Here is a 17,035-nt window from a genome sequence, read left to right on the forward strand (position 1 = left end):
ATGGAGTTATGGCAAGAATGTGGGATGGCTACATTTCTGAATGACAGACTCCCTCCCCAAAGTCGTCGCAGAGGAAGATGACGCGGTAACTTTAGCAACAGCATCGATGAAATGACTGCAGAGATCATTGCCAGAGACCGAAGGAGAGGAGAGGGAGACGCTTAGCCAAGCTGACTGGAGGCTACAGGCATGCACAGAACTAACTTCTGAAAGTGACGCCACTGGCTACTGCTCCACCCCGCTACAAGGGACACAGAAAAGTTACTTCTTCCTATACACCACCACTCATTTGGCGATCGGAGCCAGCGCAACAGTTTACAGGACCACACCAGCGACAAGGCTCAATACATAGAATCAAAAGTAAAGGAGATTTTTTTTCAAGAAAAGGAACGTTTGGAAATGCAAGTGTGCACTGGCAAGAAACGCGTGTGAAGTTTTTCCCAACTGTCCGGCATCATGAGCCTACTGTCGTGCTTCGGTGTTCTTCTCAGGACTTCTCTTGTCCTATATCTGTTTCTCAAAGTAAGTGCTTCATTTATATTTGACCAAAGAACAACTTGAAAATGTGTGTTTAGGTCTTTCTAAAAGCCACAATACTGTGTCATAAATGAAGATGCCGAACATTGCACCTGTCGCGCCAGGTTGGCTAACTGTTCTTTTGTCAGCTCTATTTTAACAGGTGGAAGCACCATTTCACAGACGTAGGCTATTTACTAGTCTGTATAGAAAGTCTGTAGCCATTAATTTATAAACTAATTGAATAGTAATAATAATGGATGTTTTTTTTCCGATTTTCTGTCAAATCCATTGTTGGTCGTTCAATTTCAACTGTTGGATAATTAATTCAGTTTATGACAGTGTTTCTATTGTGCGATGAATAAGGTCTTGTTAGTATTGTAAACAATTCATGTCATTAAGTAGTTATTACACTGACCTTAAGTTTAAACAATATCCAGCTATTTATTGGCATGCAGGCCCAGGATTGTCTGCATTTAGTTTTCTTATGTGAGAGAATGTCATTGTTAATTTTTATATATATATATTTTTCATACAGGAAATGCAAAAATGCCTACTCTGGTATTTGTTCTTGACGCCTATAATTATTTGTGTATTCTCAGGGTTCTCTTTAAGCTGTTTGACATGTATTCATATTTTCGGATTTCTCATGGAATCACCACCTTGTACCTAGGGTATTTTAATGGCCAACTCAGAATGGTATCTGACTAGATTGGTCCACGGCTCTCCAACTGGTATTTATGGAGAGGGAGAGTGAGAATGGTTTCTGACTAGATTGGTCCATGGCTCTCCAACTGGTCTTCCTGGAGAGGGAGAGTGAGAGTTGTATATGAAGATGTGTGAGTCCAACACAAAGGGTTCAGGAATGGAATGACGACTGTGGCTGTGTGTTTGTGTGTGTGTGTGTGTGTGTGTGTGTGTGTCAGTGGAGGCTCTTCAGAGGAGGAAGGGGAGGACCATCCTACTCAGTGAATTTCAATAAATGTTTTATAGTGAAACATTAAAAAAGTGATCCTTTTTAGATAAAACCATACTAAATACATTCACGTCAACAAATAAATGATTAAAACACACTGTTTTGCAAAGAAGGTCAACAGCACCCTCTAGGATAGCACCATGGTGTAGCCGGAGGACGGCTATTTTCTGTCCTCCTCTAGGTACATTGATGTCAATATAAAACCTAGGGGGCTCATGGTTCTCACCCACTTCCATAGACTTACACAGTAATTATAACGACTTCCGCAGGATGTCCTCCTACCTATAAGAGCTCTTGCAGTAGGCTTGGGCGGTATACCATATATACCATATACCGGCGTATTTGGAAAAAGCCACAGGATGGTTTTTCAATACCGTTGAAACTATTTATTGTACTATTTTTTATTTTTTTGAATATTCGTAGCTATTTTTTAAGTAAATACCTGAAGTCAACTTGTGCAGTAGGTTAGGAGATAAAGAACATTGCGTTCTTAATTTCACCTGTCACATTATTATGTAGTTTACGGTAATCCCCAGTCACGTGGTGTTTGTTTACAAGCACACAACGATGAGAGACCAGAGCCTTGTGAGTCACTCACTGTCATCCAGCACGTGCCAGGTGATCTAAGTGTAACAGTTTTGCTTCCGTCCCTTCTCCTTGCCCCAACCTGGGCTTGAACCTGGGACCCTCTGCACACATCGACAACAGTCACCCTCGAAGCACCGTTACCCATCGCTCCACAAAAGCTGCAGCCCTTGCTCTGCAAGGGAAACAGCTACTTCAAGGTCTCAGAGCGAGTGACGTCACCAATTGAAACGCTAGTGCGCGCCGCTAACTAGCTAGCCATTTCACACAGGTTACATAAGTATAGTATGGAATTCACAACTAAATGTTTGCCAGCTAGATATCTTATAACTATTAAGTTAACTGTCTAAAATCTGCTAAATGCTCTGCAGTTGTACATTTGGTTTGCTATTTGTGTAGCTAGTTTGCTATCTAGCTAAGTGGTTAGCAACTTCCATAATCAAGCATTCGCTTGGTTATAGCAGAGAATCCCCTCCTGGCTAATATTCATTTTGTGCATGCAACAAACTGTGAGTAGCATTTTTGAGTTACTTTTATACTTGTATAGTTTAGGTCAGAAACTGTACAAAATGTTCGCAATGTGCTCGTTAGCATTTAGTTAGCATTCTCTAGGAGGAATCCTTAATACTTGTTAGCATTTTGATAGCATTCTGGTAAGTGACGTTTTTTGGGCTTTAAATATTAGTACTTTTTAAATAAATACCTGCAGTCAACTTGTGCACTAGGTAATAGATAAAGCAGATCGCATTCATCATTTCACCCATTAGATAATTTTTCATTATGAAGCTTACCAGTACTAGTTTTCCAAAACAGCGGTTTGTGCATGTGTTTGTTTACAAAGAAAAACAAATAACAAAATGGGAGCTTCGTGAGGTGAGTCAATGTTAGCTAAGTGGCTAATGTTAGCTTGCAAAGTCAAGCTTCTTGGTAACAGCAGCAGAGACAATCCCCTCCTGGATTAAGATAATATTTGTTTTGTGCGTGCCGCAAACTGCGTTTTGAGATACTTGCATAACTTTATGAGCTGGGTTGTCTGTCCTAGTAGTAAATGTTTGCATGCGCTCGTTAGCATTTACATAGCATCCGCTATGAGAATTCCTTATTACTTGTTAGCATTTTGTTAGCATTCTAGTAAATTATGGTTTTGGGGCTTTTTTTACTCTTGAAAATAAATAGCGCCCCTTGTGTGCACTACCGGTAATACCGTATATCCCGGGATGGCACAGGCACGGTATGAAGGTATGGAAATCTGGATACCGCCCAACCCTATCTTGCAGAATGAACTAACATCTTGTCCAATCAAAGGATCAGAGAATGGATCTAGTATGGAAATAATAAGCTACAGCTAGATAGCACTGCAGTGTATAAAGTGTGCTTAGTAGTTGACTCAAAGAGAGAGAAAGACAATAGTTGAACAGTTTTGAACAAATTAATTTCTTCAAAAATGAAGGAGAAGCAGCAAAGAAAAGAGAGAGAGAGCTATATTGCGTTGTATATTTTTTTCTTCTTAGTTTGCCTTTCACTTACTTAGCTAACACAGCTAATTTAGCCTACTCAACAACCTGACTCAAACAGAGAGGAATGCTATTTATGTTAGCTAGCTGGCTAAGGCACCCAACACTGCAACTCTTCCAAGTCAAGGTAAGCTTTCAGTTTAATTTATTTATTGCCACCGGGGCCCGACGGTGTAACCGCTGAACTGCTTGCTGTACACTGTACTGTGTGATTGTACACATGGATTGGATTGTGGGTTTACTAACCCGTTAGATCTAGTTTGATGACTATAACGTTACTATGGTAACACCGATGTAGGCTGTGTAGCGGTTAGTGGTTATGGTAAGAAGGTTTGGCTTAATTGTAGAGGTGTTTGCGCCTGGTCACAGACAGCTGATGTGTTGTGCGCTGATGTCCACAACTGAAGGGAAAAGGTGAGAGTAGGAGAGTGCGTAGATGTGAGAAGGAATTATACAAGAGATGATGCTGTATGTGGCTGCTATGAAAGTGAACTGTGTGTGTGGGTGATCAGGGGTGTATTAATTCCGCCGATTCTGTTGCAAAACGTAACAAAATGGGGAGGGACCTACCTGAATTTTTCCAATAGAAACCCTTGTTTGGACTAATGATTACACCCCAGATCAGCTAGATGCAGGCAAGAGTGTGCAAGGTGGTATTGAATGTGTCACTAGCTAGGTTTCTATCCAATTGGTGACAGATTTTGATGCAAATATTCTAAAATATGCATAAAGAAATATATGCGCATTTTCCCACCAGTGGTGTGTTTCCACCAAACGGACTTGTTGAGGATAACAATCAGTGCGTGATGACGTAGTGCACACAAAAGGTACTTTTTCACTTAAGTTTTCATGTATCAAATAAAAAACTAAAGTTCAGCGTGTTTCCATTGCATTTTCAACTCTACCTATAGTTTTGTCACAAAAACTGTAGTTTTAAATAGCAAATGTGCCTACTCTGGTCTTGGCACATGCACTCTAGCTAACAACTTGCATATACAGTGCCTTCGGAAAGTATTCAGACCCCTTTACTTTTTCCACATTCTGTTATGTTACAGCCTGGATGAAAAAAAAAAACATCCTCAGCAATATACACACAATACCCCATAATGACAAAGCGAAAAAACAGGTTTTTAGAGATTTCTGAGTGTCATGTAGTAGCCTAAACCTATTGATGTTTAAGTGAGCTGGGTGAACGGAATATGAATGACAGTCATTCAATATGCTGTAATAGAAATAAGGCCATGCATATGAAAAACAATTGTCCTCCCTAATCGTGAATGGCATGACTGCCACTGGTGCATGTGGTGTGTGTGTCTGTCTGACTGAGTGAGAGTGCTGTGCTGGTATCCTGACAGGTTCTCATTTATAATGTATAGACTACAGGAGTAACACTTCAGGTAGAGATGACAGAGAGAACTCTGGGTAACACTTTACATTGGCATATCACGTTATACTATAGTACCTAAAGGATTCCATAAGCTGCGTTTATAGACTAGCTTATTACAGGGTAATTACATAGGTTATTCTACTGGTAGCTACTGTGGTATAAGACTGATATCGCAGTGATGTGATGTTCTACTTTGTAAGTGATAGTGCGGTAGTTAGGACACAGAATTTGAAAAGTTGCTTGGGTGAGAAGCTGTGGTTTGGTGTGTCCTCCCAGCCTAAGGGGTTAAAGGTGATGAGGAAGTGATGTGGTAAGGCGATGCCTTAATGATACCTTGCCAACTTCTATGAAGAGTAGACACAGTGATCAGTAATGGGAACAGGCCATGGTACATTTGCAAAACTGACTTTTAACCCTGCTACTGTAACACAGAAAGAAGAGACAGTCAGGCCTCTTGAGGGGAACTGAACAATATTTAACGGGTGGATATCACAAGGGAAGTTGACACAATCTGTCGGTCAGTATATGCATTATGCAAATTAGTTGAAAGGGTACAAGAAAAAGGGGAAATGGAAGTGCTGAGAGGGGTGAAAGAGCACTGGGTGGAACGTACTGTAGGGCAAAAAAATAATTCAGAAGTATATCATGGGAAAAGTGATTTGCCATATGATAATGGATTTATAGAGATTAAGAAACCTTTATTTTAAATAACAACATTTTAAATCTAGGGTTGTTTGTTTAACATAATTATTCACTGATATTACTTCACATAAACTCCACGTTTCTCTCTCCCATTAGCCTCAGATCTTTTACAGTCTAAGGAACAGTGTTTGAAATTAGGAAAAGCTGTGAGAAATAGACGCCTGCTATTGCAGCCATTTGAAATAGCACTCTATGCCGGCCCCTGGGGAACTGTGGAAGGCTTTGACATTAGGATCCTTATGTGGTTGAGAGCGTGGCCCTATCGATAGCTCTCTGGTCCTGCTAACCATGCTTGTGTGTGTGTCTGTGGGAGTGTGTGTGTCTGTGGGCGTGTGTGTGTGTGTGTGATAGAACAGTGTCTGACAGTGCCACCAAAGGGCTGAATTTGCAGAGATGATGGTGGTGATGGTGATGATGATGGTGATGATGGTGGTAATGAGGGTGATGATGGTGGGGACAGATAAGATGTCTCAGAGGAGGGCAGCTTTTTGTTTCACAGCTCAAAGGACCCTGGGGTCGAGAGGTCAAGAGGGAGGAGGCACTTTAAAGTATGTTCCATAATCTCTTTCCTGTTATTCTTCTTGCTCGCTCACTTTCGTTCGTATGCTCTCTCGCTTTCCCTCTCTTGCTCTCTCTTTTGCTCCCTTTGTATATTCTGTTTTCCTCCATGCTGACTACATCGCTCACTCTCTTCCCCTTCCTCCTCTCTCCTACCGTTTACATTCAATTCTTGGGCCGACACTTTTCTCAGTGTATATCAATGATGTCGCTCTTGCTGCTGGTGACTCTCAGATCCACCTCTACGCAGACGACACCATTTTGTATACATCTGGCCCTTCATTGGACACTGTGTTAACAAACCTCCAAACGAGCTTCAATGCCATACAACACTCCTTCAGTAGCCTCCAACTGCTCTTAAACACTAGTAAAACTAAATGTATGCTTTTCAATCGAACGCTGCTGGCACCCGCCCACCCGACTAGAATCACCACTCTCGACGGGTCTGACCTAGAGTATGTGGACAACTACAAATACCTAGGTGTCTGGTTAGACTGTAAACTGTCCTTCCAGACTCACATAAAGAATCTCCAATCCAAAGTTAAATCTAGAATCGGCTTCCTATTTCGCAACAAAGCCTCCTTCACTCATGCTGCCAAACATGCCCTCGTAAAACTGACTATCCTACCGATCCTTGACTTCGGCGATGTCATTTACAAAATAGCCTCCAACACTCTACTCAGCAAACTGGATGTAGTCTATCACAGTGCCATCCGTTTTGTCTCCAAAGCCCCATACACTACCCACCACTGTGACCTGTACGCTCTTGTTGGCTGGTCCTCACTACATGTTCGTCGTCAAACCCACTGGCTCCAGGCCATCTATAAATCACTGCTAGGCAAATCCCCGCCTTATCTTAGCTCATTGGTCACCATAGCAGCACCCACCCGTAGTCTGCGCTCCAGCAGGTATATCTCACTGGTCATTCCCAAAGCCAACACCTCCTTTGGCCGCCATTCCTTCCAGTTCTCTGCTGCCAATGACTGGAACGAATTGCAAAAATCTCTGAAGCTGGAGACTCTTATCTCCCTCACTAACTTTAAGCATCAGTTGTCAGAGCACCTTACCGATCACTGCACCTGTACACAGCCCATCTGAAATTAGCCCACCCAACTACCTCATCCCTATATTGTTATTTATTTTGCTCTTTTGCACCCCAGTATCTCTATTTGCACATAATCTCTTGCACATCTAGCATTCCAGTGTTAATACTATTGTAATTATTTTGCACTATAGCCTATTTATTGCCTTACCTCCATAACTTGCTACATTTGCACACACTGTATATATATTTTCTGTTGTATTTTTGACTTTATGTTTTTTTACCCCATATGTAACTCTGTGTTGTTTTTATCGCACTGCTTTGCTTTATCTTGGCCAGGTCGCAGTTGTAAATGAGAACTTGTTCTCAACTGGCTTACCTGGTTAAATAAAGGTGAAATAAAAAAATAAAAAAACATCTCTGTGCCCTCCTCTCTCCTACCGTTTACATCTCTGTGTCCTCCTCTCTCCTACCGTTTACATCTCTGTGCCCTCCTCTCTCCTACCGTTTACATCTCTGTGTCCTCCTCTCTCCTACCGTTTACATCTCTGTGTCCTCCTCTCTCCTACCGTTTACATCTCTGTGCCCTCCTCTCTCCTACCGTTTACATCTCTGTGTCCTCCTCTCTCCTACCGTTTACATCTCTGTGTCCTCCTCTCTCCTACCGTTTACATCTCTGTGCCCTCCTCTCTCCTACCGTTTACATCTCTGTGTCCTCCTCTCTCCTACCGTTTACATCTATGTGTCCTCCTCTCTCCTACCGTTTACATCTCTGTGTCCTCCTCTCTCCTACCGTTTACATCTCTGTGTCCTCCTCTCTCCTACCGTTTACATCTCTGTGTGTGTTGTCCTGTCTGTTCCTATCCCCTAACATCCTGCAGGGAGGGGGACCAGGAATCTGTTTGCTGAAAGGAAGTTTGCGGAGGACTGCAATTCTTCTTAAAGCAGCCACACAGGAAGTGACAGGTGCGGGTCGGGTTAGTTGCCCTCGCTCCCATCTGGGAGCCCAATGGAAGGACATGCAAAAAGCTGAGAGAGTGATGAAACTGATAGGTTAACATTGGATCTGATGAGCATCCAGTTTCCCCATTGGCCCGTAGGGTCTTTGGGTTTTGAGTTTGTGAGACTTGGTGGCATGATAGATGACAATAGATAAACGTGAGAGATTGTGTTTTCATATTGAAATGCTGAAAATGTGTGTACTAAAAGCAGAAGGGACGTTGACATTCAAACAGGGAACTAAATTGGTTCACCTGTTCCAGAATCAATCATCAATCTTCAGAAGTCATTTCTTTGTATTGATTAAAACTTCCAGCACCCAACCCAACAAGAGGACAGCCTAATGATAGGTGTTCACATTTGCATGTATCTCATAGCAGGGAACTTTGCATGTGATTTGTATACATGAAAGGATTTCAGATGGCAGTATCGACATGGCCTCTCAGATCAAATAACCTTGTGTGTGGGTGATGAGACATTAGCTACAGTTAGGAAAGAGAGTGCGTGCTGAGTCACGGCTTAACATTCAGCAATTAAAGCCGGGAAAAGTACATTGCTTTGCATGAGTTTATCATGGAATAGATAGCCTCGTCTGTGTCCGTGTGTGTGTGTGTGTGTGTGTGTGTGTGTGTGTGTGTGTGTGAGAAATGTCTTCTTTGCCCATAAACTCCTTAATGATGGGAAAATGGTGACGTTGCTATCAGTGGGTCCATCTCCTTTTCTCCCCTGTGGGCGTTAGTCAGTCCACCATGACATCTCTCTGGCCAGAGGCTGTTACGTATGTAGCAGTGTACAAGATTCTGCCCCATCTACTGTACATGTAGGGGTGGTTTCCTGGACACAGATTAAGCCCAATTAGGTAGAGCAGACATTTCCATATGTTTTTGTTAGCTGCATGTGCGACATACTGTACTTTGTTTTCTTATTCAATTTGTGCCACAATAACACTGTTGAATTCCTCTCTCCATTTACACTAACACGATCACAGACCTTTGAAGTCGTGTTTGGTGGCACGCAATTTATACAACTGACATGTTGTCCTTTACCTATGCTGCCTTGAGGAAATCGGAACGAATTAAGTCTGCTCTCAGGCGGCGCAGAGATGCCTGTGTCCATCGCGGGTCGAAAGTGCTGCTGTCACACAACTGGCCATATCAAGTGTGCTTTTGTGGAATGCTGCATTCCCCCTCCCCCAATCCCCAACAGAATCCAGACAGGCCACTTCCACATTAACTGCCCCAAACATGTTGCAATTGAATGGGCCTGAGAAAAAGACCCAGTGCTACAGCCCCATGTAAATGAATGGGCCTGAGAAAAAGACCCAGTGCTACAGCCCCATGTAAATGAATGGGCCTGAGAAAAAGACCCAGTGCTACAGCCCCATGTAAATGAATGGGCCTGAGAAAAAGACCCAGTGCTACAGCCCCATGTAAATGAATGGGCCTGAGAAAAAGACCCAGTGCTACAGCCCCATGTAAATGAATGGGCCTGAGAAAAAGACCCAGTGCTACAGCCCCATGTAAATGAATGGGCCTGAGAAAAAGACCCAGTGCTACAGCCCCATGTAAATGAATGGGCCTGAGAAAAAGACCCAGTGCTACAGCCCCATGTAAATGAATGGGCCTGAGAAAAAGACCCAGTGCTACAGCCCCATGTAAATGAGGGACCAGCTTCTCTGACTGAAGCAAAGCTCTTATTGTCAGCAGATGGCTATAGCTCGCTCTATCACTGGTGGCCTATGAGGGGTGTCCACCACCATATTTTACAGTAGATATGGGGTTATTATCTGCTCATGCAGTCTCATTTCAACACCAAACCCACCACTGGTGTGGGGGTCAAAGAGCTTAATTTTCATGTCATCTGACCAAAGCACCAGTTCCAATCCAAGTGTCAATGCCTTTTAGTAAACTCCAGGCATTTACATTTCTTAGATGTCATGATAATAGAGCTCTTTGGCCATGCACACCAGTGGTGGGTTTTGTCATCGAAATTAGAATGCATGAGCAGAAAGAAATGACATACCTACTTTAAAATATGTTGATGGATCTTTGATGTTATGGGGCTATTTTGCTTCCACTGGTCCTGGGGCCCTTGTTAAGGTTAATGGCATCATGAACTTTACCCAGTACATTTACATTACATTTTAGTCATTTAGCAGACGCTCTTATCCAGAGCGACATACAATTAGTGAGTGCATATTTTTTATTTTTTTAGTACCAGGATATTTTAGCCAAAAACCTAGTTGCCTCTGCCAGGAGGCTGAAACTTGACCGCAAATGGATCTTCCAGCAAGACAATAACCCTGAGCACACATCAAAATCCACAAAGAAATTGTTAATTGGCCTCAAAATCAACATTTTGCGTTGGCCATCTCAGTCTCCAGACTTGAAACCCATTGAAAACCTGTGGTTTGAATTGAAGAGGGCAGTTCATAAGCGCAGATGAAGGATATCAAGGATCTGGAAAGATTCTGTATGTAGGTCTAAGATCCCTCCCAATGTGTTCTCCAATTCATAAAACATTTGAGAAAAGGGCTCAGTGCCGTTATCCTCGCAAGGTGAAGTATTGAAAGGTATTGAAAACAGCGGTGCCAATAATTTTGACCCATACCCTTTCCAGGAAAAAAAGTATTACTTGTTAAACAAAATCTCTTTCTCTGAGCAATTGTATTAGTATTAAAGAATATATCTTCCCAAATATTATTTGAATTTTTGCTCATCTTTGGTGGTTTGCTCTCAGGACCTGTCTAGGACCACGTGTGGTGCTGTGGTGCACAGCTGCTGATCGTATCGATAGACACAGGTGTCATAAACACAAACACCCTGTTGTCCACTGTTTGCTGGGCTGCATGAGTGGGGCTGCAGTTGGGCCAGTAACCTGAGCAGGAAGCAGTTGTGCTGAATGGTTATACAATAAGGCCAGATAGGCATCTCAGCACAGCACTGTACCACACAGTACACTATAGTACTATAGTACAGCACCTCCGGGCTGTGGCGCTAAATACCACCCAGCTGATTTCCATAGCTCCCGATCAGAGCCGCGATAGCAGGTGTGGGACATTAGTGTAGGAGGTAGGATGGGGAGAACACACAGCTACAGTGTCTTCGGAAAGTATTCACACCCCTTTACTTTTTCCACATTTTGTTGTGTTACAGCCTGAATTTTAAATAGATTACATTGAGATTGTGTGTCACTGGCCTACACACAACACCCCATAATGTCAAAGTAGAATTATGTTTTTAGAAATCCACTGAAGGTGGAAAACTTGTCTTTTCTTTTCAATACTTCAACTAGATTACCAATAAGGGATTTTCCATTTTAATTGACTAATTTGGGTCAAAGTAGTGACTGGCTAAACCCTAACTGTAAAACAATCCCACTGACAGTGCCTCTGTCACATCTACCAGCCATGTCCACTGACTCCAGGAAACTCAACACAACACAGAGGCACATTTTTATCAAAACGGCTGCCATCAAACAGACTGTGCATTGAGCTCTCTCTGGGGAATGTGGTGTGACTCACAACTTTACTGGCTCTTCTGTTTAAAAAGTGGTCTCCTAAAACCCTTATCTTATCTTCTACACAGTTACAGTCCACAGACAGAACGATCGATTCAGAACGTTTAAATCTCTACTGTGGTGTTAGATGATGCTTCTCAAGTTGTAAATGTGGCCTCAAATATACCATTGTAAAATGGAGTTGGGTTGTAAAAAATACCATCCATGGTGAGAAAATGTCCCCACTCATTTGATAAACACCACAGAATTTCACGATGACATTGCTATTGATGAACTGTGCTTAGACTTAAGTTGGTATACCCTTATGGAAAAACCACTTGATTTCACATGTGGAATACCAAGTGTTTTGGGAACACTTCACATGAAGTTTCACATGTGAAATCATGTGTTTTTGGAACACTTCACGTGATGATATTTCACATGTGGATTAAAATTTTCACATGACATTTCACAGGTGATGCCCTAAAAACAAAGTATTTATGATATACACACAGTGCTTTTAACATAGTGTTTTCAACTTACATATATTTTAGTCACTTTAGCAGACAAGCTTATCCAAAGCGACGTACATTTTCATTATACTGTTTCACATGTATTTACAGTGAGGGAAAAAAGTATTTGATCACCTGCTGATTTTGTACATTTGCCCGCTCACAAATACATGATCAGTCTAAAATGTTAATGGTAGGTTTATTTGAACAGTGAGAGACAGAATAACAACAACAAAATCCAGAAAAACGCATGTCAAAAATGTTATAAATTAATTTGCATTTTAATGAGGGAAATAAGTATTTGACCCCTCTGCAAAACATGACTTAGTACTTGGTGGCAAAACCCTTGTTGGCAATCACAGAGGTCAGACGTTTCTTGTAGTTGGCCACCAGGTTTGCACACATCTCAGGAGGGATTTTGTCCCACTCCTCTTTGTAGATCTTCTCCAAGTCATTAAGGTTTCGAGGCTGACGTTTGGCAACTCGAACCTTCAGCTCCCTCCACAGATTTTCTATGGGATTAAGGTCTGGAGACTGGCTAGGCCACTCCAGGACCTTAATGTGCTTCTTCTTGAGCCACTCCTTTGTTGCCTTGGCCGTGTGTTTTGGGTCATTGTCATGCTGGAATACCCATCCACGACCCATTTTCAATGCCCTGGCTGAGGGAAGGAGGTTCTCACCCAAGATTTGACTGTACATGGCCCCGTCCCTTTGATGCAGTGAAGTTGTCCTGTCCCCTTAGCAGAAAAACACCCCCAAAGCATCATGTTTCCACCACCATGTTTGACGGTGGGGCTGGTGTTCTTGGGGTCATAGGCAGCATTCCTCCTCCTCCAAATACGGCGAGTTGAGTTGATGCCAAAGAGCTCCATTTTGTTCTCATCTGACCACAACACTTTCACCCAGTTCTCCTCTGAATCATTCAGATGTTCATTGGCAAATTTCAGACAGGCATGTATATGTGCTTTCTTGAGCAGGGGGACCTTGCGGGTGCTGCAGGATTTCAGTCCTTCACGGCGTAGTGTGTTACCAATTGTTTTCTTGGTGACTATGGTCCCAGCTGCCTTGAGATCATTGACAAGATCCTCCCGTGTCGTTCTGGGCTGATTCCTCACCGTTCTCATGATCATTGCAACTCCACGAGGTGAGATCTTCCATGGAGCCCCAGGCCGAGGTAGATTGACAGTTCTTTTGTGTTTCTTCCATTTGCGAATAATCGCACCAACTGTTGTCACCTTCTCACCAAGCTGCTTGGCGATGGTCTTGTAGCCTATTCCAGCCTTGTGTAGGTCTACAATCTTGTCCCTGACATCCTTGGAGAGCTCTTTCGTCTTGGCCATGGTGGAGAGTTTGGAATCTGATTGATTGATTGATTGCTTCTGTGGACAGGTGTCTTTTATACAGGTAACAAGCTAAGATTAGAAGCACTCCCTTTAAGAGTGTGCTCCTAATCTCAGCTAGTTACCTGTATAAAGACACCTGGGAGCCAGAAATCTTTCTGATTGAGAGGGGTCAAATACTTATTTCCCTCATTAAAATGCAAATAAATTAATAACATTTTTGACATGCGTTTTTCTGGATTTTTTTGTTGTTATTCTGTCTCTCACTGTTCAAATAAACCTACCATTAAAATGATAGACTGATAATTTCTTTGTCAGTGGGCAAACGTACAAAATCAGCAGGGGATCAAATACTTTTTTCCCTCACTGTATACAGTAATTATTATTCAATATGTTCTTAGTTGGGATTTGAACTCACAACCTCTTGCTTCATAGTATTCCAATCTTCCTGCTACACCAGCATGTCTGTATCGATAACTGATTTCACCTGTATTCCTACACTTTGGAATTTGTTAACAATACAGTCAAGAAAAACAATTATATTTATCATAGGGATTCAGGAGTAACATTAAAACAGAATAATATGCCATACCAACATTAGGCAGCTATACAGAAAATCCTAAAATTGCTGAAATAAGTAAATTAAATCAGTGATGAGAGAATAGTCAAAATAACTGATAACTAAAATAGCAGTGCAAATGAGTCTTTTGCTAAGTGCAAAAGAGTATAGGTAATGAATGTGTATGGGAATGCAACAGACTTTGTGGCTCAGCAGAAAGGTCAGTATACATCAAATCTAGAGATTATGAGTTCAAATCCCAGGTTGGGTCATACTTTAGCTGAACAGCGGTTCCACATGGGAGTTTTTACATGTGAAATGTCACATGTGAAGTGTTCCAAAAACATGTTTTCACATGTCGTGTGCAATCATGTGATTTTCCACATGTGAAATCATGAGGTTCAACATGTGATAACATGAAACTACACTTTTAGCCAGTTCTGATAATTTTAGGTACAGTATTTTGATTTTACAGTAAATTTCTACAGTAATAGTGTTTTGCTATATATTTACTGTGAATCGCAATGCATTTGGGTACTTTTTGTCCCGTCCTGCAAATTAGCTTGGCACGCCTTACTTGCAATTGCGTTTATACTTATAGGAAAGTTGTTTTGATGTGCTTATGGAACAAACTGTTTTTTTAAAATCCTGTAATTTTATAGTAAGTAATCGGCTACTGAGTTGCTGTGAAAATAGTGGAAACAACTTTTTATGTATTTTTTACAGTAAATATACTGTACAACAACAAACTTTATTCAGAAGGTACACAGAAATTCTAATTCTAATTCCAATTATTTTCAATGCCGGAGAATTTTGAATTGGAATTGGGTTCACTTTCTGACTGGAACTTAAATGGAATTGACCTCAACATTGGTTAGCACACTTCAGAAACAACCACACCTAGGATTTGAACTCAAAACCTCATTTGATGCCAGCAACCTGAATTTTCTGCTTCACCAGGTCTGTGGCCACAGATTTATTGGCAGAATACATTTCTGCCATTTGCTAAAAGTTGCCCGGAATCAAGTCAATAATCGTGCATTTATCTGACAACACCAAAGAAAGAGTAGCTGTGCTCAGGGACACTTGACATTAAGGTCTAGATTCAATCAGATTAAGCGTAAACACACAACTGCCAACACCCTCATAGCTGGTGCAGATCTGATAGAATCTAGCCTTAAGTGTACATAAATGATCTCGGGATTTGAACTTGCAACCTTTTGGTCTGGAGTGCACTAATGTCTTAGCAGTGCCACAATATGGTTATTTGTTACCAAGAACATACAGTAACACACTGTCAAATATAAGAGTACAGTTACAGTACAGTGTCGTTCCCTGGTGTACAAAAAGGTCAAAGGTACACATAAGGTACCTTCAGAGGTAAAAACAGGAACTCACATGGTACTGGTCAGTACCTTTTAGGGTAAACGGGCAGATAATGTAGTATAACGGAAAATTTTTCTACCCAATATATTCAATATAATGCTGCGTTCATAACCATGTGGCAGGTGGGAATTTACCAGTTGTATTTACCAGTTGTGAAGTCGTAAATACCAGTTGGATGCATTTATGCGCTTTGAACTCGTTGAGAAACGCCAATAGGCTAATGGCCAACAAGCTGCGTTAACCATAAACTAAAAGTACAGCTCTCATGCTTGTAAATTCATTGCTTTTTATAAATAATGTTTTGTTACATTTAACTGCCAAAAATGCTGTTATCATGGTCATTTCCTCAGTAGGTGATGTCAGAGGTCAGCATGTGGGAGAAGTCGGCGCTCAGGGATAATAGACACATTTCCCACTAGTAATTACCAGTTGGAGGGCCATTCAAGTGGATTTTTCCCAGTCGTATGTGGTAAATTCCCACGTCCCACTTGGTTACAAACGCTGGATTAGGTACAATCATTACTACACTTTGAAATGTATACTGAGCAAAAATATAAACGCAACATGTAAAGTGTTGGTCCCATGTTTCATGAGCTGAAATAAATGATCCCAGAAATGTTCCATACGCACAAAAAGCTTATTTCTCTCAAATTTTGTACACAAATTTGTTTACATCCCTGTTAGTGCGCATCTCATCTTTGCCGCGATAATCCATCCTCCTGGATTTGGCATCAAGAAGCTGATTAAACAGCATGATCATTACACAGGTGCACATTGTGCTGGAGACAATAAAAGGCCACTCTAAAATGTGCAGTTTTGTCACACAACACAATGCTACAGATGTCTTAAGTTTTGAGGGAGCGTGCAATTGGCAGGCTGACTGCAAGAATGTCCACCAGAGCTGTTGCCAGAGATTTAATGTTAGTTTCTCTACCATAAGCCACCTCCAACGTCGTTTTAGAGAATTTGGCAGTACATCCAACTGGCCTCACAACCGCAGACCACGTGTAACCACGCCAGCCCAGGACCTCCACATCCGGCTTCTTCACCTGCGGGATTGTCTGAGACCAGCCACCTGGACAGCTGATAAAATTCTGGGTTTGCACAACCGAAGAATTCTCTGCACAAACTGTCAGAAACCGTCTCAGGGAAGCTCATCTGCGTGCTCGTCATCCTCACCAGGATGTTGACCTGACTGCAGTTCGGCGTCGTAACCGACTTCAGTGGGCAAATGCTCACCTTTGATGGCCACTGGCATGCTGGAGAAGTGTGCTCTTCACGGATTAATCCTGGTTTCAACTGTACCGGGCAGATGGCTAATCCTGGTTTCAACTGTACCGGGCAGATGGCAGACAGTGTGTATGGCGTCATGTGGGCAAGCGGTTTGCTGATGTCAACGTGGCGGTTGGGTTATGGTATGGGCAGGCATAAGCTACAGACAACGAACACAACTGCATTTTA

General features: G+C 42.0%; 1 protein-coding gene across 1 annotated transcript in view; it reads left to right on the top strand.

The window, feature by feature from the left end:
- The first annotated feature begins 199 nt into the window (after nt 1–199).
- LOC311148748 (phosphatidylinositol phosphatase PTPRQ-like) overlaps nt 200–17,035 on the top strand; it is a 118,892-nt gene continuing 102,056 nt past the window's right edge. The window contains exon 1 of the mRNA XM_084185717.1: nt 200–522. Coding sequence (XP_084041843.1) covers nt 457–522 — 66 coding nt within the window. The 5' untranslated portion in view covers nt 200–456. The remainder of the gene's footprint in view (nt 523–17,035) is intronic.

The sequence above is a fragment of the Coregonus lavaretus genome (genome assembly GCF_964263955.1).
Source record: "Coregonus lavaretus genome assembly, chromosome: 21".
Lineage (NCBI taxonomy): Eukaryota > Metazoa > Chordata > Actinopteri > Salmoniformes > Salmonidae > Coregonus > Coregonus lavaretus.